General features: G+C 36.9%; 2 protein-coding genes across 2 annotated transcripts in view; one reads left to right on the forward strand and one right to left on the reverse strand.

Moving 5' to 3' along the window:
* Positions 1-3,578, forward strand: part of atp8b3 (ATPase phospholipid transporting 8B3) — a 37,565-nt gene extending 33,987 nt beyond the window's left edge. The window contains exons 24-25 of the mRNA XM_053683359.1: positions 1,279-1,409; positions 1,504-3,578. Of these exons, the coding sequence (XP_053539334.1) occupies positions 1,279-1,409; positions 1,504-1,578 (206 nt within the window). The 3' untranslated portion in view covers positions 1,579-3,578. The remainder of the gene's footprint in view (positions 1-1,278; positions 1,410-1,503) is intronic.
* Positions 3,579-16,150: 12,572 nt separating this feature from the next.
* On the reverse strand, positions 16,151-25,059 carry onecut3a (one cut homeobox 3a). Its single transcript, XM_017477717.3, has 2 exons — positions 24,033-25,059; positions 16,151-16,455 (listed from the first exon to the last, which is right to left on the reverse strand). Exons 1-2 carry the CDS (start codon positions 25,057-25,059, stop codon positions 16,151-16,153), a joined length of 1,332 nt encoding a protein of 443 aa, XP_017333206.1.
* Positions 25,060-25,362: the final 303 nt, after the last annotated feature.

Below are 25,362 nucleotides of genomic sequence, written 5' to 3' on the forward strand. Positions count from 1 at the left end.
ATAAAATCATGCAGATAGTCAAGAGCTTCAGTTAATGTTCAAACATCAGAATGGGGGAAAAATGTGATCTTGATGACTTCGACCATGGTTATTGGTGCCAAATGGGCTGATTTGAGTATTTCAGAAATTGCTGATCTCCTGGGATTTTCACACCCAACAGTCTCTAAAGTTTACATAGAATAGTGTGGAAGAAATTATAAACATTCAGTTCTGCTGCTGAAACGCCTTGTTGATGAGAGAGGGCATAAACAAGTATTTCTTACATGGTTACTTGTGTATAATGATAACTTTTGTCTTAAATGGCCAGACTGGTTCAGGTTGACTGGAAGGCTACAGTAACTAAAATAACCAGTATATACAGTTGTGGTGTGTAGAAAAGCATTTTCTAATGCACAACACATCAAACCTTGAGGCAGATGGGCTACAACAGCAGAAGACCATATTGAGTTCCACTCCTGTCAGCTAAGAACAGAAATTTGAGGCTATAGTGCACACAGACTTACAGAAAACCTACACAGTTGAAGACTGGAAAAAGACCAAACAATTTTTCCCAATCTTCAACTGTCTGTTCTCTGTATGTTTTTTTTACTTATCGCACGATTCTGTGTAAACTCTCCAGACTATTGTTTCACATCCAAAGTATTGCAAGTCTGGACATCCTAGACAAAGAAGGCATAATCATGTAATATTAAGGAGTTAGTATTTTATTATTATTATTTTTAAATGTGTCTTTGTTAAAAATAACACTGCATGTCAAAGGATTTAGTTTACTGCTTAGTCTTCTAAAATGTTATAAAAATATATATAATTTTATCTCAGTCATAATTTATTTAGTCATACTTTATCTTAGTCCTACTTCACTGCATAAATTGCAGTGAATTAGAAATTAATGCTTCAGTGATGTCAAAAAAGTTATGTAATGTAACGTAAACCATAAAAACTTAACTGCAATATGATTTTGCAATTAAATGAAATAATCCATGTAGTTAATATAAAACATTGGTTATCATACATTGAAAGCATTACAGTATATAGCTATTTAGCATTGTAGCAATGTGACCTGTATCAGAAAAAAAAGGATTGGTTTGATGTCCTTTGCCAGCTAAACTACAGCTTTTAGCTTCTTTTTTTTTTTGTTAAGATCTTAGGAAAGAGTCTAGTAGGAAAGAATTAAAATAAGGAGGCAGAAACCCATTGATTACACACAGGCATTCAGTGGTACAGTATGATCTGTGCTCTCAGATGGTCTCAAACAGACTATCCTCATTATTTTGGCAGGAGCTTCATTAAACGCCTTCGCCAATCCTGTTGTATGGTTGGCATCATTTCTAACTAGCTGCACTGCTGTCTTGCCCTCGATTACAAGACAAGCTCTAAAAGTGATCCTGGTGAACCCCAACAAACACAAGGTGAGGGGACTCTTTATTAGGCTTACAGCAATAGGGACTATGTCTGTCAAAAATCTTTAACATACAATATAACAATTTTGTACATTTCTTTTAGATCCATTCATTAAAGGAGCCAGTTGAGCTACAGTCATGGATCAGGAAAGAATCTCCTCATCACCATTTGTCCTAGGTAAAGTCCTCGAGGCCCTATTGAGCCCACTGTGGATGAGACAGGAAGGATGGTTTCCCCACTAAACATACTGTATGGAAAACACAATAAAAATACACTCCAAGAACATTAGCATGATATTATCTTAGACAGGACTAAATAGATTGATGGATTGCTTTTCTATAAAACAGACTAAACACAATTTTTCAGTTTCTATTTTGTGTAAGACACTAGGCCACTTTAATTAAATGTATATCTTTGATATTGATATTGAAGCTGTGTGCACATACATGAAAAGATCCAGGTTTAATCTATTTTGAATGGCATTATTCATCTTAATTTATTTTCATAGCTTGCTGAGTATTTTATCCACAGTTAGATTAGACCACATGTTAGTTACAAATAGAAATATGGGCAATAGTTACATAGAGAGATATGTAATGTTTACAAAGTGTTTAAGCTGTCATTTATGCAGACTCTCAAGCCACTGTGGGCTTTTACTGTAACACGTTCATTTTTTATTGCACTGACACGGGCGGTCACTCACATTTTTGTTGATAGTCAAAAAAAGGCAAGAAAGAGAGAGAATAGTTTAAAAGGGAGAGCGACACTCATTTGGGCAGCATGAAAATAAAATATGGATCATGAGTCGTGATATGGAAGATAAGGATGAATGAATGGTGTTTGTTTTGTGCCACACATAATTCATGAATGTTGTTCTTCATTCATTCATGCACTTTCAGGTGCCTTTGTTGATACCCAAGAAAGCATATTGTTTGTAGAAAACATGAAATAAGGGTAATGTTATTATATACTATAGAGCCATTTGTACTTATATGTTTATATTTATATCATATTTATCCCCCCACACAAAAGAACAACAACAAAAAAAACCCCATCTAGAGTCCCCCAATGTATCTCGGCCATTTCCACCACTGATTGTATACACTGTATGTCAATGTTCTGTCACATGAACAAGATGTACAAGATGTACAGTATATCAAACATTCGCTCGACTTTATTATTTTTAAATTTGTAAATTTACTGGAAACTTAAAAATATTTTTTAAATGGAAATTTGGGACATTATACTGTACAAACACGTTGAACAATTGATTTTATAAAATCCTTCAACATGCCCATTCAACATATTCCTGCTATTATGTTATGGTAATAAACAGGGATGTGTTCAAGGCTTTTCAAATAAAGGATAAAGAAATCAGATATTCCCAATTAGCTGATGATACCCATCTTTTATTGAGCCATAAAGCTGTTAAGAATACAATTATATGTTGTCGTACTCTGTATCCGGTCTTAAAAAATATAGAAAATGTGAAATGTGAACAGTGAACTGCTCTTGGAAAGGTGGTGTATTTTTCCATATGCAATGTTCTTCTTAAACATGTGATGTAAACTTTTTCCCTACTATATATTCACTTGAGGGGAAAAAAACGAGACTATCATTCTTTAAATGAATGAATACATTGTCTAAATCTGAAGCCTTATCTAGCTTTGGTAATGCTTCATTACTTCTGGATATCCCTTTAGTTATTAGGAAAATTGACTCTAAACTTTTAGAATGTATATGGAGAAATAAATATCATTACCTTAAAAAAGAAATTATCCTTTGACACCCACATTAGATTTTAACATCCTTCCATCTGGTGATTTATCTAGCAACTTTTTTGAACATGCATTAGCACATGCGTTGAATATGAACATGAGCTGTACAATGAAATGTAATTGTAGACACTGTTTGTATGTAAATGTATTTGTGTGTGTATCAGGTTTGTAGGTGTAATGCTTTTGTACTTATAATTATTTGTAATGCTTTTCAATTCCACAGACTATTTATTTATTTATTTATTTATTACAAATGCCTATATTTATGTTTCACAAGTACAAATTTTTTTTACAGGTTCACTTTTTTTTTTTTATTTAATAAGTATAAATTCTATGAATTCATAAAATAATGGCATTAAAATGGTCTCATATGTGATTTTTTTTTTTATCTGGGTTGTTGGCTCTCACATAAAAAATGCAGCATAATTCTTTGTAAATTCCACCTTTGAACTAATTTATGTACGGTATTTTGCCATATGCCGGCTAAATATAAATCCATTTAAAGTATAAATGAAAGAGGTGACTTCTCACATTAGATGTGTTGAGTGTTTTAGCTACAGCAATAACACAACAGCCCATTATGGTTTGAGAGTTATGCTTGAATGCAGTAGATATTAATCACAATGAGAACAAAATATGTAACAACAAGATACTAATTTTTACAAAAATATGTTTTGGGTTAAACCTTATTTAAAAACTAGAGTAAAATATTATGAAAGGAAAACATGTACATGATGTTTACCCAGACCAGATGTAAATCACTTGCTGTAAATAGCTGACTTCACATGAGTCACTTATTGTGAGCACCTGCAAACACAGGTGCTATCCTTCATAATGTTGACAAAATAGCTCATTCAAACTAGGTATATTTGATTAGCTAGGTTTTATGAATGCATATTTCAACTATATGGGTGGCACAGTGGTGAAGATGGGTAGTGCTGCTGCTTCACAGCTCCAGGGTAAATGGTTCAATTCTGAGTTCAGGTTAGTGTCTGTGTAGAGTCTTGCATGTTCTCGTCATGTCCATGTGGGTTCTCTGGTTTCCGCTGACTGCCATTAGGTGGATTGGCAACACTAAAATAATATATGAATGTGCCCTTTGATAGACTGGTATCCCATTCAGGGTGTGTTTCTCCCCCACGTACAGTGTTCCCAGGGATGTGTATGTCCTTCATTGATGTGTAGCACAAGACGTTGTATTTTGTGTGTTTGTATTTCGCGTATTTGTATAGGGTAAAGCTGAATATTGCTTTTCTAAAATGCTCTACAGTTCAAAAAGTTTAATCAGCTTTTCGCTTGCTGTCTAGGATGTGTGATGGTTTTTACAGGGCTAAAGTTGTAACCCGTGTCAAAAAATTGAGTCCTAGTTCCTAGTCTTTATAAATGGCAAACTACATAATGACTCTTAATCCTCTAGGGATTTGGGTTGGGGGGGGTCCAATGTTATCCACAAAGGGCCGGTGTGGGTGCAGATTTTCAATTTTCATTCCAACCAAGCAGGAACCACACCTGATTCCACCTGTTTAATCAGTTGAGCTTGGGTTTCAGTAGACTCTGTTGTGTCTTCTGCTTGATTGGAATGAAAACCTGCACCCACACCGGATAAGATTGGACACCCCTGCTCTAGAGTATATCACTGGAACACTGATCCTCAGCAGTGCATTATTAAATGAAATGTCACCTCTTTTCCTTTTGTTTCTTCTATGCTTAGACCGTTCCCTCTATCTTTCTTTATACTGAAACTAGCTGTCTTCTACCATCACTTAATTCATGATAGATTGATGGGTTATAGTCGAGGAAGACCACAGTGCAACTCAGTGATTCAGCCTGCATATGTGTAGATAAAAGAGCATTTATGCTTGCTTGCAATTGTTACAGGCTCGTTGGTGGTATTTTTGTATTGATTGCTTTGCAACCAAAATGAAAAGTGCCACATATGAATAAACAATAACCAGTAATTACAATTCATAAGAGGTTGGTACATAAATAAACCCAGATGAAACCAGCAATAGTTTCGAGGAATTCTGACAAGCAAGAGCAATTTTGTTTAATAAAAATGAAACAACAAGAAAATCTATAAACATTACCCTACTACTGTGACAGTGTTACCCATTTGTTAGTTACTTGTTACCCTTTTTGTACTTTGGTTCATGTGAATTCTGACAAATTTGCAGCTGAGAGATCAAATTGCATTATCAACATACTTTAAGGAAACAATAGACATGTAAAAGTGTAAAACAATTTTTGCAACAGTACATACACACAATCAATTTACACAATCAATTTAAAACAACACTGGTAGAAAATAGAAACAAAGACCCCTCCAATAACATTTTAATCCCACCCAGCCCAAACCTTCCCATCCTGTCATTTCAAGCCCTTGCCCTTCCTAGGTCAGGCTTACGCTGATGTCAGGAGAAATCTTATCATCTGACTACTGCTCACGCTGCATAAATCAATGCAATAAGGAAAATCACATCACAATGGTGCTAAAATTTTGATGAGGAGGTACAGATTTATTTACTTAAACTTTAAAAATGAACAAACGAAATAACCACAACATACTGATGATAACCAAGACATTAGTGGTCCATGCTAACTAGGGTTCTGATCTCCACGTAGGATCAAGACACTGCTCACATTACACATTGTACAGTTAAATTTTCTGACATATCAGAAATGTGTGGTGATCAATGACATCTCAGTGGATTGTATTATTTGTGCACTGTTTTCCCTCTCACACTTTTCCTCTCCTATGAGATTTACCATCCGATTGCCACTGACAGCAAAATCGTCCCATATTACAACCCCAATTCTGAAAAAGTTGGGACAGTATGGAATATGCAAAAGAAAAAAAAAGTCACTTTGAAAATTCAATTGACCCTGTACTATATTGAAAACACATTATTTGATGTTTTACTTGAAAATATAGACTCATTTCAAATCTGATGACTGCAACACAGTTCAAGTTGGGACTGTCGACTGTTTACCATTGTGTAACATCACCTGTTCTTTTAATAACACTTATTAAGAGTTTGGACGCTGAGGGAAGACACCAGTTGTTTAAGTTTAGCAAGTGGAATTTTCCCCCAGTCATCCATTATGCATTTCTTCAGTGACACAACTGTACATGGCCATCGTCGCCTTATTTTGCGCTTCATAATGCACCACACATTCTCCATCAGAGACAGCTCAGGACTGCAGCAGGCCATGCTAGCACCCGCACTCTCTGCTTACACAACTGTGCACTTGTAATCTGGGCTGAATGTGTTTTGGCGTTGTCCTATTCCGGACGGCAGTGTATGTTGCTCCAAAATGTGTACATATTTTTCTGCATTAATGGTGCCCTCAAAGATGTGCAAGTTACCCATGCCATGGGCACTGACACACCCCCATATCATGACAGATACTGGCTTTTGGACCTGACGCTGATAACAGCTTTTTCTCTTTGGGCCGGAGAACACAACGGCTGTTTTGTCCAAAAACTCTTTGAAATGTTGACTCATCGCACCACAAAACAAGATTCCACTGTGCTACTGTCCATCTCAGATGAGACCGAGCCCAGAGAAGTCGGCGGTGCTTCAGGACAGTGTTGATGTACGGCTTCTGCATTGCAGAGTAAAGCCTTAACTATCTTCTGTGGATGCAGCGGTGAATGGTGTCGACTGACAATGGTTTACCAAAGTATTCCCGAGCCCATGTCAGGATCTCCATTACAGACTCATGACAGTTTTTAAAACAGTGACGTCTGAGAGATCAGAGATCACGTGCATTCAGAAGTGGTTTTCGGCCTCACCGTTTATGTACAGAGACTTGACTAGAGTCCTTGAAACTTTTAATTATATTGTGCACTATAGAAGATGAAATGCCCAAAATCCTCCAATTTGTCTTTGAGGAATGTTCTTCTCAATGTGTTGGATTATTCACTGACGCATCTGTTGTCAGATCGCTGAGCCTCGACCCATCCTTGCTCTTGAAGGACTAGGACTTTTTGGAGGCTCCTTATATACTATGATTATACGATTGCCTCACCTGTTTCACATCACCTTCTTATTTCAACTTCCCACACCGCTATTAGTCCTAAATTGCCCCATCACAACTTTTTTTGGAACGTGTTGCATGCATCAATTTCAAAATAAAAGTTTACCTTCAAAAAACTATGCAGTTGATTAGGTAAAACATCAAATATGTCTTTATCATTTTTTAAAATTTAAATACAAGTCAAAGTACATTTACAAAATCATTCCTCTTTGTTTTTATTAGCATTTTCCATGCTGTCCCAACTTTTTCGGCATTGGGGTTGTAGGACATCTAGCCAACTTCAGCACAATGGGCCTTTTATCATTTATTAAGCATTAATAAGAACAGATTTATTCGTAAATCATTCTTGGGGACATTTACACAAGAAATTTGGTATTCATGAAAATCCTGTAATTTCAGAGGAACATTTGTATCCTAGTCGTGCTCCTGAGTGTGTGAGAACTTACACATGAGGAGAGTAATGTAAATCTCAACTCATCATTTTCATGGATTATATATGGAATTTACTGTCAAGTTTAATTTTCTTATTTTTTTATTACATTTACAGCATTTAGCAGATGCCCTTATCCAGAGAGACTTAAGGAAGTGCTTTGGAGTGCCTATCAAAAACATATCCTCATGTTAGTTCATTAGGTCAGGGATTAAGAGTACCATCAAGAACATTTTTTGAAAACCAGTTGTTTTATATTATTGACACTGATTAAAGAATATGAAAAAAGCAAGCTAACAGAATAAAAATGACCATTTAATTATGACAAAAGAAATGCCGTTTTATAAACGGAGGATGGGACGGTCAGCTGCACATAGCTGTAAACTGTAAACAAATGCCTTAGCTGATGAATGATTCAGCAAATTTTTAGACAATTTAAAACAGTTACTTACTGTATGAGGGAAAGGATGTTTAAAGACTGGTATAATCCTTTTAATGTCATGCAACACTTCCAGCACATCAGCCGAGACACTTAAAACTGTTTAAAACTCGCAGTTTCCGTGTGTGACCTGCTTGGATGTCATACCATTTTCTTTTCTCCTCACTTAATTCACACCTAATTCAACTTTTCAGTCCTTTCTCTCTAGATTCTGACCTTTTCATGTGCTGCTCATTTTGTCCTGCTCATTTTTTTTTTCTTGGCATAGAAATGATTCATTTTAGATGTCATTTTGTGTTTTCAGCCTTCTGCGCACTTGACCTTTTATGAAGCTTTGTGAGAGTCACTAAAATGCGAAGGAGCTGTGTCCGGAACACGCTTTGCACTTTACGGGTGATCAACATTCACACACCAGTGCGAAGACAATCAGTGTTTCCGAAACATTTCTAAATCCACTGGAATATTTGAGTTCATTTTGACAAATGCAAACATTTACACACAAATTTGCTAAAAGATTGAAAAAAAGATTGCTCTGTGTGCAAATTATGTCACTCAGCTTGTTTGCTAAATGGGAAAATGTCAGCCAATATTGTTTTACATCATTGTTACTGTGATCACTGAAAGTTAATATTCTACATTTATAGCTTTAGACAGATTAATCAGACATTCCATCTAGCCTGTCAATTGATGATTTAGTTTTGTTGATTAATGTTGGATGGAAAGTTACATAAAGGCAAGTGAGAAGTGAAATTGTTAATCACAAGAACGGAGAATCACTTAGAACTGGTGCTAAGGCACTGATGAAAGAAAAAAGGCAGATGACTTTGTACCAACATCTTCCCAGTTAGCAAATGAGGTGTTTGCGATGTTGTCGAGACCTAAATTTTGTGCTGTCTACGTCACTCCAAACTGGTAGTGTAAGCCTGGTTTAAAATGCAAGCTGTTCCTGCTTTAGTCTCGACTACATTCATGCAGATATACGTCAGCCTGCCATCATTTACATTCTTTAGGGCACTTGAATGACATTAAAATGAAAAAAAAAAAAAAAAAAGATTAAATGCTAAAATCCATAGAACAAACTTGCTTTGGTTGATATTCACGTTAACAATCCTAAAAAGTATGCAGTCAAATTGATCCATTGTTTTCCTTCTCTGTTTTTAACCTGGTCAAACATTGCTTTATGTCTTCCACGGGAACATTCAAAATGTCTTCATGTTGTTAAGCAATGTTAACGTCGTCACATACAAACAAGATAAAAAAGAACATAGACTATGAAAAAACATTATAAAGTCACAAGTTGCTGGACTAATCATAATTATTGTTAATTTCACCTAGATTACATAAACTGGGAAAATAAATTGAGGTATTTCAGAATTAATTGTCAGCACGAGCTTGCCAGGTCCTTGTGTTTACCATAGGGTAGGACATAAGAAGCAAAAAGCATGTGCATTACATCATTTGGACTCCTCTACATTTTACTGATGAGAAGTGAAGAAAGGATCTGAAACAAGTCCAGTTTAAAATAGCCAAAAGATTATATACAGTTCTGATTTCATTTTATAATCAGATTCTGGACTGGTGATTGGTGAGAAATGTAAAAGTAGAACTGAATGTGTATAAGAAAAAGAGTGTCAAATCTGTGAAGGGCTGGTGAATGTGTTAGTACAAAAGAGGTAGTGGAAGGCAACCAAACACAATGCCATCTGAACAAATAGACCAATATATATATTTTTTTACATGTATAGATAATACAGTTAAAAAATGTATTCAATAATCAGGCATATTTATATCAAATCCATATTAAATTAATTCTTAGTTTTGTGAACAGGTTTTAATCCAGGACTGAGTTTTAATTCATAAAAAAATGTTTTCTCCCTCCACAATGCCAGCTGAATAAATAAACCAAGATGAAGTGAATAGACTAAAATGATCAAAATGTTTAATTCTGAAAATGATTCGAAATGATTTTTGCTTTCTATCAGTTTCTTAATACAGTTGAAAAATGTATGGATGGACTTGCTGGTGACATTCCTACAAAAAATTAACAATAAAATAATAATAATAATAATAATAATAATAATAATAATAATAATAATAATAATGTGTGTCCACAACTTAGTAGGCATGGGAACGTGATAATTAAGTCATGGCCATGACTTACAGTATTTAATTATGTACCGTAATTAATACTAAATTGTGCATGTAAACTACTATTCCCTGTATATCCTAATTAAAACAGATGAGCTGCAGTTTTATGCGGTTGCACTTAGTTTTCTCATTTCTTTGCATTGCTCAGTCATGGCCATGACGTCATTATTTTGCTCTCCCAATTTAATGAGCTCGTGACCATGTATTTAAAAAAAATATTTTTAAATAGGGATATCATTAGAAGTGCTCCGTAGGAATGTTTGACAATATTCTGTTTGATGTTTACTGATTTTTTTTGTACTGCTGTAGGTTTTTTAATGTTAAAGTGCGGTTATTACTGTATCTTATTTAAGTAGAAGCCTAAAATTGAAAATAGCCTAATCATGGACCAACAATTCTCACACATGATCTACTTTTAGAAAATCTATTATTGATATTATTATTGATTTTTGTTCATTGTTCTCCATTGTTCACTCCATACAGAGTACATCCAAGTACAGGGACATTGCAGAACCCATGCAGCTGGGGCATACGCAAGTGAGTGAGGAGGAACGAGAGAAAAGGCGCAAAGAACACAGGTGTTTCTACTATGGGCAACCTGACCATCTCATAGGACAATATCCGGTCAAACCCCCAAAACCAGTCCTGCCGCGAGCAGGAGCTGTCTTAGGCTATGTATCAAGATCACAACCAATGCACTGTGAAGTACCAATATCCTCTACCACTAGTCTCTACAGCCCTAGAACAGCTCAGATCTGCTCAGTTTTTCACTAAGCTGGACCATCACAGTGCATACAGTCGTGTGAAAAAAATAAGTACACCCCATGGAAATTGTTGGCTTTTTTGAAGTATTTGGACAAGCAACATTTAATCATGTTTGAAACAGTGTCTATTAATGAAGTTGATATACTTGAACAAAACCACAAGTAAAATGAGCTTTTTCAATCATTTATTCAACAGAAAAATCTATAGATGTGATATTCTTCTCTGCAAAAAGTAAGTACACCCTTGGCCTCAGAAGCTAGTATTGCCCCCTTTAGCAGGAATAACTTCCTGTAGGCGTTTTGCATAATTGTCCACCAGTCTCTGACATCGGCTTGCTGGAGTTTTTGACCACTCTTCCATACAATATTCTTTCAGTTGGAAGATCTTTGAAGGTTTTCTTGCATGTACTGCCCATTTCAAATCCCCCCACAACATTTCAGTGGGATTCAAATGCAGACTTTGTCTAGGCCGTTCCATGACCCTCCAATGGCAAACTGTAGTCTTGCAAAGGATTTTTTTTCTGGCACGCCCCCTATGCAGGTCAAATTTGTGCAATCTCTTTCTGATTGTAGAAGCATGCACTTTGACACCAACATTTGCAAGACTTACTAGCAGTTCCTGTGATGAAATTTTGGGGTTCTTGGAGATTTTTGCTCTTGGGCGGAATTTGCTGTATGGCCAGTCCTGAACAAATTGGCAGTCGTTTGAAATATGCGCCATTTGTAGATTATTTTCCTTAGAGTGGAATAATGTATTTCAAACAATTTTCTTTTAATCTTTAATCAATTAAACTTTTTTTATCCCTTGCCTGACTCATAGGCATCCACAATCTTGTATTTGAAGGCCTTACAGAACTTTTTAGATCTTGACATGATGACACCACACACCTCAATAGCAAAGGGAACACCAGACACTAGATATGAGAGGGGTGTAAATAAGACCGGTTCCACCTGCACTCCCTAAGCAGGCTCTAATCATTGGCACCCAATCTTGAACACTTGATTCTAATTACATGGATTTGAAAGTGTGATAAATGTAGGGGTGTACTTACTTTTTCCATGTGACTGATCTGTTTTTTGTTTTTTGAAAATTACTGCAAAATGTCAATTTTATGTATCATCTGTTAGTGAATCACCATTATTATTAGCCCCAAAACTCCCTGAAACACAACAATTAACTCAAAACCCCCAAAACTCCCTGAAACACAACAATTAACTCACCCCTTTTCAGTGTGTGTTGGGATACCCCTGGAATGCTATCACCACAGATTCACCAGCCATTGACAAAATTTCGTCGGCGTGAACAAGTCTTGGATACTAGCCACCAATGACTCGATCAGGCCGCCATAACCTACAAAGCCAAAGCTGTCACACGACACAGTGACCAACCCCGCTACCAACCAGGATACCGGGTATGGCTTGCCTCTAGGGACCTACGACAGCCTCACACCTGCAAAAAAAAAAATCAGCCCCAGGTATATAGACCCATTTAAAGTTCTCAGGCTAAACAACAAAGTCACTTACAAATTAGACCTACCCAGTCCCAGCCGCATAGCTCTGTCTTTTCATATTTCTCCTCTCAAGGCCGCCCAACTGTTGCATTCACCAGTGCATTTGTTTTGGGACAGCAAACAAATGGACTTCTCAACCAACTTCTGAAGGCCACAGAGTGTCAGTTACACCATTCATCAATATTATTGAAACCTAACCAGATCAAGTCTTCTTGGTTTATTAAAATGTTTTATGATTTTGTAATAATAATATCAAGTCATGACAATAAGGGCTATTTGTTAGATTGGGGTAATTAATGTTCTGATTTATGCGATTCAGGTATCAGTTTGTTCATATTTTATCTTAAGAAGACAATTTTTAGAGATATAATGTAGTTACTTATAGTCACAATTTTTGCACAAACTTGTAACAAACTATATTATATAAAAATAATTAAGGGATGTGGACAAATCAGTATGAGCAAATATACTGATTTGTCCACATCCCTTAATTATTTTTGTGTTTAAACTAGTGGTTTAAACTAGATAATGATGGTTTTGATACATTTTGCGTATGCTTCCTTCATCCTGGTTCTGTGTTTTCTCACGTGTGCATGCGTCTGCATATATAGTGCGTACTGTGTGTTCTATACGCTGCAAAAAACTTCTATTAAAAACAAAAATATTCTGAATATACCCAATAGTCTGAGACCACTAGTGAAAATTATTCTGTTTGGCTTTTGTTTGGCTGTTTAAATGTTTATTTATTTATTTATTTTATTTGCATTTTTTTAATGAAAATGTTGTCATTATAAATGATATTATCTGTAATAACTTGCCTGAAAAGTAGAATCCACTTTTCGCCTTAATGACAGTGTGCACTTGATCTGACGATCCATGTTAGATCAACTACGTTGGCGTGACATCTGCACATGTGCTTCAATGGAAGGGTTAAGACTGACATTTTGACCATGGTCCATATCACAAATTTACTCACATTTAAATTGTGACCTAGAAATAGTATTGAATAGTCAAGATGTTGCACATTTTGTTTTAGAATTTTCTAACATTTTCATATTTTCAGTTTATAATTTTCAGTTTATCAAATTCAATAAATTCAATTTATTGAATTTTCAAACAAATCATTTTTCAGTTTTAAGCCAAAGTTTAAAAGTCCCAGATTTTTATGTGGTCTCAGATTTTTGGACCCCACTGTAGTTAAATTAATTGGAAGGTTATAAATGAAATCATGGTTATATTACTGTGTGGAGGACAGGTCACTTTCCTCTGGGACTAGTTGAAGCATCATTTAAATGAGGTCCAGAACAAAATGAAGTAAAATGAATATTTCTCATTATGAGATCTTGAGATATATATGAAGCATATATATGAAAATTAAGTCCATTTCTATTTTGACATTGTCTTGTTGTATTGGTGATATTTTTTTTTAATTCTTTCTAGAAATAAATGCTTAAAATCCACAAAATTATCTGTCAAGAGAATAAGAAAATGTCTTATTAGAAATTAGTAAACATGTCTAGAACTATGCTTAATAGTCTTGTCATCATCTCATAATGAGAAATATTAGAATAATATTCTAAAAGGTCTAGCTGCAGTTGAAGGTAAAAGGCACTCAGCTGTCTGCATAGCTGCCACCTCCCACTTTGCAGTGTGGCACTTTGCAGTCTAACTGCACAGACTGTAAATGTGTGTGTCAAAGAAAAGTTTTGACTCTGGTGTCTATGGTTGTTCTGTGGTGTGCTGTAATCCTCCCTTGATAACACTGGACTGGACTGGCAAGCAGAAAAATCTTTGGTATCAGTGGCTGGTTAATAAACCACCCAGAACAGTGAGGAAGGTTCCCTCACAAAGAAAAGTTATTTTATGTACACATGAAATTGCGCCTGATTTGTGTCATGAATGCCACCTCTAAGGCTTGCAACTTAGAACAAAATGAATCCCTTTGCATTATTGTACCTTTACCCAGCAATGAGTTCAGAAATGCTAAACAGTTGCATCTTGTTTGTTTTGAAACTGTGCAGTACCTCTTCACAAGTTATGAACCTTGTGGGTGTGGTGATTTCGGTTACTGTCTGAAATCACATAGTGGAGATGAAAGCTGAGGGTGTGAAAAAGACCTTCTTCCTCTTCTTCTTTTTCTGCCCAATCATTAGAGAGGACTTTCTCCCAAAGGTTCACTTTTAAAACAATTTAAAAATTCCTCATAGCGTTGTCAATTGATTTTACTTTATCCTACATAAAGTCTCTTCATCGACAAAGTCTCTTACGTATGCATACCATATCACAACAATAAGAAGAAATAGAAATGTTACGTCTCAATTACCCGCATCAGTATTACAAAGTTAAAGAGAGGTGGATTATGTGGAATAGAGCATGAAAAGTGAGGTACAAAAACAAAAATGAATCAGTAGGTTTTTCTGCTTTGGTTATGTATCAAATGCCTTAAAATTTATATTTTTTTCATTTTGTTGTTTTTAAAGGAAAAATAGCAAAGTCTAAGTCTGATTGGGTTTTTTTGTTTGTTTTCTTCTGGCATTTTTATTTATTTTTTGCCAATCATAGGAGTAGATATATTTATTGTTGTGTAGGCATAGCAAGTCAGTGTACATTAAGGCAAATATTATTGGCACTCTATTTTTGTAACATTTGATGTTGTACTTTACCATTCATTATATTTTTATAGTCAACTCGACTGGAGGTTTGCTTTGTTACCAAGATTTCAATAGGTTTTACAGCCTTCCTACTTTACACTGTTGTTTTTACCTCCACCATTTTCTCCACAATTTGGTCACCTGGCAATTCCCACCCACCAGCCAGCTCCCTCTATCAAAAGACAGCTACCAAATAGGGAGGCTGATGGCTGGCACATTGCTTCATTTTATTCCTAGGATTTCAGTAGTAATTTACTGATTTTGACAGCAATGCACTGCTATCATCAGTAGGTGGCAGTGTAATCCTATAGATTCTGGATAACGACAGTGAAGCCAGGAGGATTTGGTTGTCATGTGCTGATTGTAATTACAGAGACTGTGCTTTCCTGTACTACACAGGCATGATAGTAATTATTTTTGCTATTGACAAGAGGGGTTAAAAGTCCCCTGAGCATGCTGCCATCTCTGTGCATAATAAATCGAAATAGCATGTCTGCAATTTCATTGCTGGGAAGGGTAAATGAAGTATGCTTCACCTTTGGTGGAGATCAAGACATCTGCTTCAGTTCCTCACTTTCATTAGTACTGAGTATGATCTGAGAAGTGCCATTAAACAGCCATTACATAACTGCAGTAGTAAATGGGAGAAGAAGAGTGAAGTCTTGGATAGACAATGAGGCAACTGTTGACGTGTGTATTGCTGCCCTGTTACATGTTTTACTTTGGCCTGTTTGTGTACACACCCGTGTGTTACTTGTGGTCCACTGCTGCTGTAAGGTGGATACTGAGGGTCCAAATGGCTCTTTTGAAGACTCCAACTGACTTCAGGCGCACACGTGTCTGATTTTTGCTTGTTGTCCTGCTTAAAGACTGCATTGATGAGAAGTGTTGCTGATTGTTGGTAGCAAGTGGGATTGCATGGCACATTGTATATGATGTCTGAAGGAATTAGCACAGCTGAGTACACCTGGGAGGAAACCGTTCTCCTCAGGCTTTGGAGAAATTGGCAGTGGAGGTGCCAGACTGCCCAGGGCTGCTTCCATGGCCTTGCTGGTGCTCATCATGCAAACGGTTAGGACAACGACGTCGGGCATTCATGAAGAAGTTGCTCACTGTGCTGAGCTCTAGACCCAGCTGTTGTGCAATGGTCAGCTGCATTTCTTTGCTGGGCCGCTTGTTCTCCTTGAAGATGGCAATAAGTGTGCGTCGCTGCAGGTCGGTGAACACAAGACGTTGCTTTTTAGGGACTGTGCTGCGTTCCTTCAGCTGCTCTTGCTCTTTTCGCTTACAAGCTGCAGAAATAACAGAATGAAAGGAAAAGGAAGATGGAATCATGAGTGAGGGTCTGTCATTGACCCAAAACATCTACAGCACCATGAACTCACTGTGCTCCACATTCAGTCTCATCATCAGTGTTATAATGTACTTCTGACCTTAACTAATGTTCAGTCTTGTTAGTTAATTGAAAATTGTGACCAAATACATGTTTATGAATTGCACTAGCAAATGAGAGTAGCCCAGTGATGTTGTGCAGTATGGCAATACCTACACTGCACAAAAAGCTGAATACCTGATTCAATGATTCAGCCTTCATGAGCATATGAATGTGTGAAATCATCTAATATGACTGCATTAGAAGCCATGTGCTTGAAGGCTATTCTGTAATATCTGTCACAAAGTACTCTACTCATTACATTTTAATATAATTAAGAAAGGATAGAACTGTGTGTAATACACCTTAATATAATATAAAATAGAAAGAATTAAATATAGGGTTTTCTTTGCCTTATGGTGATTCACTCTGACAAATATCAACCTGAAACTTTTTTTTTCAGTTGAGGTTAATTTCTGGATAGCAAAGATATCAAAGTTTTGTAACTTCTGAGCTGTAGACACTTACCGCATTTATCTCAGGAGAAACAAGACCACATCTCTGTTTATAACACTGTTCATTTGTAAAAACACCCGACTGAACCCTGCACTTCCATATTTGGATATAATCGATTCACACATACCAACCGTACACCTGTACCAACATGATAGATCAGGCTGGTTCTTCAAGGTCGACTGTCCTGCAGATTACAATCTGTCCTACAATATTTACAACAGCAGACTTATTTCTGTGAAAATTTCAGTTTCATATCTGCTCCCCCACCAGAGGTATTCAACCAGAAACTGAGGGAAAATTGCACTTTCTCGCCTCCATAAGAAAAGAGAAGTCTAAAACCTGAAATGTTCTGCATGCACACTATATTTACTCAGGTACCCCCTAAAAATTAAGACTGAGACTTCCCTTCCCATTATAAATAGACCCTAAAAGTAAAACTGTGAGCAATCTTGAGCATTACATTGGACTTAAGTTCTGTGCAAAGTGTTTATACATGCCCAAGTACCTTGTAACGTGCTCTAGAGATCAGTTTTTGTTTCAAGGAACTAGGTCCATCCTGGGCTGAAATATTGAGGTTTCTGTAAACAGCTGTATAACCAAAATTTGTTGTCTGCCATGAAACAAAGATGGGCCTAGCTATCTAACATTAAGCAGAAGTTGTCCAGAAGAGCCAAAAGACCTAATAAAAGAACCACAAGGTTTCTTTATGGTTACTGAGATCATGGGTGAGGTTATATTTAGTCGTACCATAGCATCAATTAGCTACATAAATAATTATATCAGCATAAGATCCTCACAAGGATACTAAGATAAATGTGTGTGTGTGTGTGTGTGTGTGTGTGTGTGTGTGTGTGAGAGAGAGAGAGAGAGAGAGAGAGAGAAAGATTGACTCTGTGATGAGCTGGCATCCAAATCCAATTCCAGCCTTTCTGGGTGAACTGTGACCCTGATTAGAAAGATGAATGAGTAATTATGAGCTCTTTCCTCTATTCCCCAGAGATCCTAATTTTCCAAATCATGTTTCTTTTTGGAAACATGCCTCTTTGGCATCCCGCCTACAGTACTTTACCTAAATACTAGCTCAAACTGTTGTAGACTATAACCGTATTTTGACAGTATAGATGGCCTACATTTACTTTGACTAATAATGTACACTCTGTTTATCACTCGGTTTCTGTCTCAGTTAATTGTATGTCATCAGTGAAATTCTAATTATCGAAAGGTTAGTCCACTGACAGGGCTAGAGCAGAGAATTAAAAGGCAAATGTGCAAGCAGCTGTTCAGCAATTCATAAACAGAACTGTTCAGTCTATATTTACACTGTATTACAGACCATCGTCCTCTTTGTTTATAATAGGCTAAGTGCAGGTCTGTTGCAAAAGACTGATCTGATCAATATAGTATTAATCAGAAAGATTAACAGCATTAATGTTTTAATGGTACACTGTAAACCCACTGAAATTCATCAATTGGGTCGAGTGTAAAAAATATTCGGTTACACTAAATTTAGCATATCGATTATCTTTAGCAATTTAACAGGTAAACAAACAAACAAATCATTTAATTAATCAAATAAATCAATGAATTAATTAATTCAGTTGTAATGAGCTACAGTAAATATACTCTCCTTACAGTACTTGAATACATGGGTCACTGCAATGGTACATTTTTGGAGTATAATTAAGTTATAATTCAATTAATGATATCACTAATTAATTCAATTAAATCGTTCAATTAATTCAATCACTTTTACTTCATTTTTTTAAAAATAATAAAATATGAATTTTTGCTACATGTATTTTTGATCAGCATTACCGAGTAAAATTAAAAGACAGTATGTGCAAATTTTTAATAATTACATTTTGAGATCCAATCAAAATAAAGCAGCTTTCCAGCAGTGTTTTGTTTTTCTTTTCTTTATCTTTTTTCATTGTTCTGTAGCGTCAACATTTTAGAATATATATATATATATATATATATATATATATATATATATATATATATATAGATAGATAGATAGATAGATAGATAGATAGATAGATAGATAGATATAGAATCGACTCAACGATACCCTGAGTTGACACTGAGATTGGTTTAATAACGCTTATTGTCCAGCAGATGTCAGTATAAAGCTGACTGTCAGAGCATTGATACTCCAAATTATTTTCGCTTCAAATGTGTTACTCTTTGAAAGCTTTGTTTCACCCATCACTAATGATGCACATTATTATTAACTGCTGTATGAAACATCTTTTTTACCTAGAATAGAATGTAAATTTGGCATAATATTCTTAAATGTGAACCACTGTAAGAAATAGTAAGATTACTATACAAAGCTCAGTTTCAATGAGTATACAAAATAAATAGAAGCTACTTATGATGGGCGAGAATTACTATTATTCAGGATGCAATGCCAACATGTTTGATTTATTCACCTTTGGCCAAATAACTAGTATTATAGCCTATGTTTTTATTTGTATAAAAGAGTAAGATGTAAAGAAACGGATAGTTGTCTCAAATAAATACGAGGTAGAATATTGTTGAACTGGAGTTGCTGGATTAGAGCCACTGTGGCAAGCTTATATTTGAGACCTGAACGGTGTTTCAGTGACGTAATAAAACTTAATTTCCATTGTCATGTGACATTGTCATTTTGAAACTGGAGATCTTATTTGGACTGTGTACCGTGTGATCCATTTCTGCAGGTCAGAGTTAGGTACAAATTTCTTTTGAGAAGCACTTTTTGCACTTTCAACAGCCTTTTTCTAAATCTTCAAGAAATACAGGACCAAACTTTGGGGAACAGAATGTCTGGAGGTGTCTAACAATGTCAGACAAAGAAGTCAAAGCAATCCTGAAAATGAACTATCACACATCAAACATAAAGAGACCAAAGACTTTTCCCCAGGCATATGAGCAATCAAGCCTTGAAACCCTTAACATCAATTGCTGAATAGATTAAAAAATGCAACTCTCATTAAAATGAGGCAGATCATCTTTGTAGTACAATGGCAGATACCAAATGGTCTGTACTTATATAGCGTTTTAATCCAAAGCGCTTTACACTGTGTCTCATTCACCCATTCACACACACACTCACACACCAATGGTAGCAGAGCTGCCATGCAAGGCACTAACTAGCTATCAGGAGTAACTTGGGGTTCAGTGTCTTGCCCAAGAACACTTCGGCACGTGGAGTCCTGTGGGCCGGGAATCGAACTGCCAACCCTACGATTAGTGGACAACCCGCTCTACCAACTGATCCCCATCCCACCACGGGTACAGTCCCTCGAACAGTGTTCTGCGCTGCATATGGAAATAGTATCTGTTTTATGATGTATATATTTGTATGTCATTGTCAAGTTTTGTCAAACTGAAAGTGCAGAGATCCAGAGGATCACAAAATAAAAGCTTGCCCAACAAATACTATGCAGAACTGACTCACCACATGTTTGATGAAGGACAAAAAGCACCAAATATGGGTTCGACTGCAGATGCACTTGCTGACATTTTGGAGATCGATAATGAACAGTTTAGGAGTGATTTGTGATTCCAAGTTACCTGATGTGTAGAAACACCTAATAGCAGTTCTAATTGGTTTCATGTCCAGATTTTTTTCCACTGGATTACCTGACTCGAGTATATTAGAGTTGTTCTTTGTCTGTTAGGAACTACATGAAACTGTTCTTTGTGCTCATCCTGACTCACAACATGGATGATATTTCATGTTTTTACAGGACATACATTTCAAATTTCCTTCTTAGTAGGTGTACTCAGGCTTCCACAAAACAGGAAATTGTTTTGATTTTTAAGGCAATGATTCAATATTTGACGACACTGAATCTGCTAAGATGTGATACAGTTCGCTTTAGTAGCGTTCAGTTAACATGTGGCCAACTTTGGGTAAACTTAGGCTGTTGTTAATTCATGAATGATGACGACATAGCGAAGGACTATTTTAATTATCAGAGTTATGAGCAATTCACCTTGCTAGCATGATTACTCATCACTTTAAAAGTATTTATTATGTTTTAATAATTATTATTTTTCTAAGAATTAGTTTGGAATTACAATTGAATAATATAACATTCCTTTATAGCCTCCTTACATTTTAAGTATTTATTTGTGTAGACATTAAGTAAATGTATCATCAAACTTCACAGATTTTGAATGCAACACTCCTAGTTTGCAGGCTATATTTGTGTTACATATCATCGATATAATTAATGTGATGTGGATACATTTTGTGTACTGTGGATATATTTTCGTTATTACCCAACCCTCTACCTGAAGATAATTGGCCTGTTTTTTTTGTTTTGTTTTGTTTTATAAAGGTTGACTATTTTGTGGCCTAATATTACAAATTGTTTCCCACCTAAATGTTCATCACGCTTTTGACATTTAAGATCAACTATTTTGTTTATCAGTGTCAGTGCTTAATTTTTATTTGTTTTATTTATTATTATTTTTTTTTAATCATGGTGCAACACATCAATCAGTGCAAAGACTGTACTGAGCAAGAAAGATTTCAAAGAGAAATTCAGTTCATCTCAGGTTTGTAAGTCGTTACACACAGCTTATGAGTCGGGTCATTAGTCATAAATTCGACTTTAATATATTATTACATATTGTATAACATCTTCCTTTGTTAGAAGGCAGATGACAAGTACAATGTAATCCTCTGATGCGCCGCTTGCTGCCGGCTGACTTCTTTACAATCATATTTAAAGGTCAGTCTCTCCTATCGATCGGTTTGGCACGCGAACTGCGAATGGCGCGCAGGGATTGATCACATCCACCCCGAACGGACAGTATTTTAAGGCTTGCAGAGGCATCACCGTTGGACCTTGGAGATGTTTTTTTTTTTTTTTTAAACCACCCTATCACGTGGATCTTGTTTGTGTTGACGTTGAAATACGCAGCGCTTAGGACGCAGAGTACCAACCACAGATCTCCAGCACTGTATCAATCAGACATGTCGGATTCAGTGTAAATGATAAGGCACAAAACATAATATGCTAAATTTGTTTTAGGTGTGTGTGTGTGTGTGTGTGTGTGTGTGTGTGTGTGTGTGTGTGTGTGTGTGTGTGTAAAATAGTCCTACCTGGCATCTCGTTCACGACTAAATCTATAATAATAATTAAAACACACACACACACACACACACACACACACACACACACACACACACACACACACAAACAACAACAACAACAACAACAACAAAAAACCCAACACCAACAAAGATTCTAGAAGAATGCGCCTGTATCCTGGACAGCCCCAGGCGTTTTAGTAAACACTGTAATTGAGGGAAATGTTACTGTGTACGCTTGTGTTATTGCTTACAGCCAGCATCCACTTGCGTTTCCAATACACCATTACCATATATAACATCATGTATCAATTATTTAGACACATATTGACCATTTTCAACTCTTACCTAAAGCTATCTTCACGAAACATATCTGGATTCTAACTCTTAAATCAATCAGACTGGAAGGTGAGGAAGTATAGTTTTGGGTAAATAGGCACTATGTCTGTACTATTTCTTTTTTTAAATTTATTTTATTCAAGTGTTGAAGCTTGTACCAGTTACCATTATATATATATATATATATATATATATATATATATATATATATATATATATATATATATATATATATATATAATATATATATATATATATATATATATATATATATATATATATATATATATATATATATATATATATATATATATATATATATATATTTATTTATTTATTTTTTTCCATCTGCTCCATTTAGCCTAAATTCCCCGTTTGGCAAATTACAACGCATTTTTTCCATGGGTTTTATTAGAACAGACGCCACACAACACAATCAATTTCGCCCTCTTTTATTTAAAAGATTTATATCCAGAGAGAGCCACCATGGGGGGAGTACTGAACTGGAATAATTGATAGATAGGCTGGCTATCTTTATCGATCGCTGTATTGATCGGAGCAAATACACGTGGACAGGCGTAGAGTTCTGCTGATACGATCTGTTTTTCAGAGTTAATAGATTTCTAAATGTCGGTCTTGGTCCTGCTGTCTATTTCTGGGATACATTAATTTCTCGTTGTCTTGAGCATCAAAGACCCAGGTGATTGAGTTGAATTTAATGCCACGGCAAAACATTACTGGCATCGGTACGTTATATTCATCACTTACTTTCGATATTCATCACTAACTTTGACTGGATGAAATAATTAATTTTTTCTCACTCTTTAATAAATAGAATGTTAACGAATTTAAAATATAATTAAACGCTTTGGCTGCAGCACCGACAAACTGGACTTTCACACTTTTGCATTAAAGAAGCAAAACAACACCACTGGTTTGTGTGACTGTGATGAATCTGGAATAGTGATCTAATTTAAATGCATTGATTGATGGAAGACTCAGGACCTGCGCACATGCGCATATTGTAATGCGCAAAAAAATCAAAGCCTGACAGCCTAATTTGCACAACCATATAGGCCATTGCATTGCTCTTAAACGCAACTCACATTGGTTGTTAGTGTGTGTGTGTGTGTGTGTGTGTGTGTGTGTGTGTGTGTGTGTGTGTGTGTGTGTGTGTGTCAGTAAATAAGAAATAAATGAATCTAGCTATTTCAAATTGATTTAAGGAGTGGGAGAAGGACTGTGCCATTTACAGGGCCATCTCCCCCATTATTCTAGTGAGTAGAATGCAACAAGCAGTCTCCCAAATCATTTTGCTCATACATTCCTTTTTATAGGCTGTATCTGTAACACTGTATCAATCTAGAGCATTTTAAATCGACACAGCAGAATACAGACTTGAATATAAAGGAACGCCATTATGAAATAAATCTATTTTGTATAATGGGCATACAGGTTTGTGTCGATTGGTTACATATTTTCTGTATTACAGTGTTTCTCCTACATCGCCTTACAGATATGAACGTGTCATCACGAGCACCTTTACACACCTGCGAGTCTAAGGGAGGACATGCGCTGGAACTCGGGCTCCTGCAGCCACGTCCACATCCTCCTGAACGTCTCCCGTCCTGATTTTAGTTTACTCCACGGTTTAGGATTCCGCAGGAGGTCAGAGAGTGTGCCTTGGGACCGAGACAATATGCGCTGAGCGAAGATAGCCTGCGGAATGCTGTACCTTTTCAGTTCGGCAGTTATTCTCTGGGCCACCTCTTTCGTGTTGATCTCCTCTGCTTGGCTGCATCCGCCTGCATGGGTGTCCCCGGCTTCGTGCCTGTCGCGTTCCGACAGCATAGATCCACTAGAGTGCAACTGCGAGTGACCTGGGTGGTGCAGACCGTTCAGACTGGACAGGATTCCGGTACCATGGCCCCCAAAATCACCCCGACCTAACATCGCCGCGTGAGTCTCGAAGCCTCCTGGAGAGATCATCTTGTCGTTGGAGAGGTGAGCACCAGGACCGTAGGCGCCAAGAGGCTGCTGCGCGTTGTGCAAAGAACCTAAGCCGTTGGACAGCGGTGAGAGCGGCTGTGCCATGCAGGAAATGTCTTTGGGATAATGCGCGTACAGGTTGCCCATGGAGGCCAAGCCGCGGTCGTCGCGCATTAGCGTGAAGCTGCCGCTGACGTTTCCATGGGTCAGGCGCTGGTGCGCGGGATGATGATGCGAGTGATGCGGGTGTGGATGATGGTGATGAGCGAATTTTTCCGATACTGTAGATATCGAAGGTAAGTGCTGTAGCGGTGACAGGGTGGTGTACGTGCTACTGATGCCCATGCCAGAATCGCAGGACATAGTCATAGCTGTGGGAAAAGTAGCGGACAGCGAGTGGTCACTGCGATATTCCCCAGCCCCGTCCAGTATCGAGGCCATGCTAGAGACCATGGTGGATGATCGGCCGTGCACCAGGTTCCGGTGCGACACCGATTGTCTCGTGTGAGGAGAGTTCATCAAATTGTCCGTTTGATGAGAATGTGAAACCCTGTGAAGGTTCCCGATATTCTCCATACTAAGTTCCATGACTTCAAAGATGCCCAGCCCTCTCTCTCTCGCTCTCTCACGCGCTCTCTATCTCACTCACTCACTCACTCACACACACACACACACACACACACACACACACTCTCTCTCTCTCTCTTTCTCTCTCTCTCTCTCACACACACACACACACTCTTTCACACACACACACACACACACACACACACACACCTGTGTTCCACCTTTCGCTGTCTCTCTTGTCTCGCGCTGCAGTTTATAAATCCTGACCGATCTCGAAGCCAGACCGAGCTCCTACTTCAGGTAATTCAGCATGATTTTACTAGG

Source organism: Ictalurus punctatus, chromosome 10, assembly GCF_001660625.3.
Source record: "Ictalurus punctatus breed USDA103 chromosome 10, Coco_2.0, whole genome shotgun sequence".
NCBI lineage: Eukaryota > Metazoa > Chordata > Actinopteri > Siluriformes > Ictaluridae > Ictalurus > Ictalurus punctatus.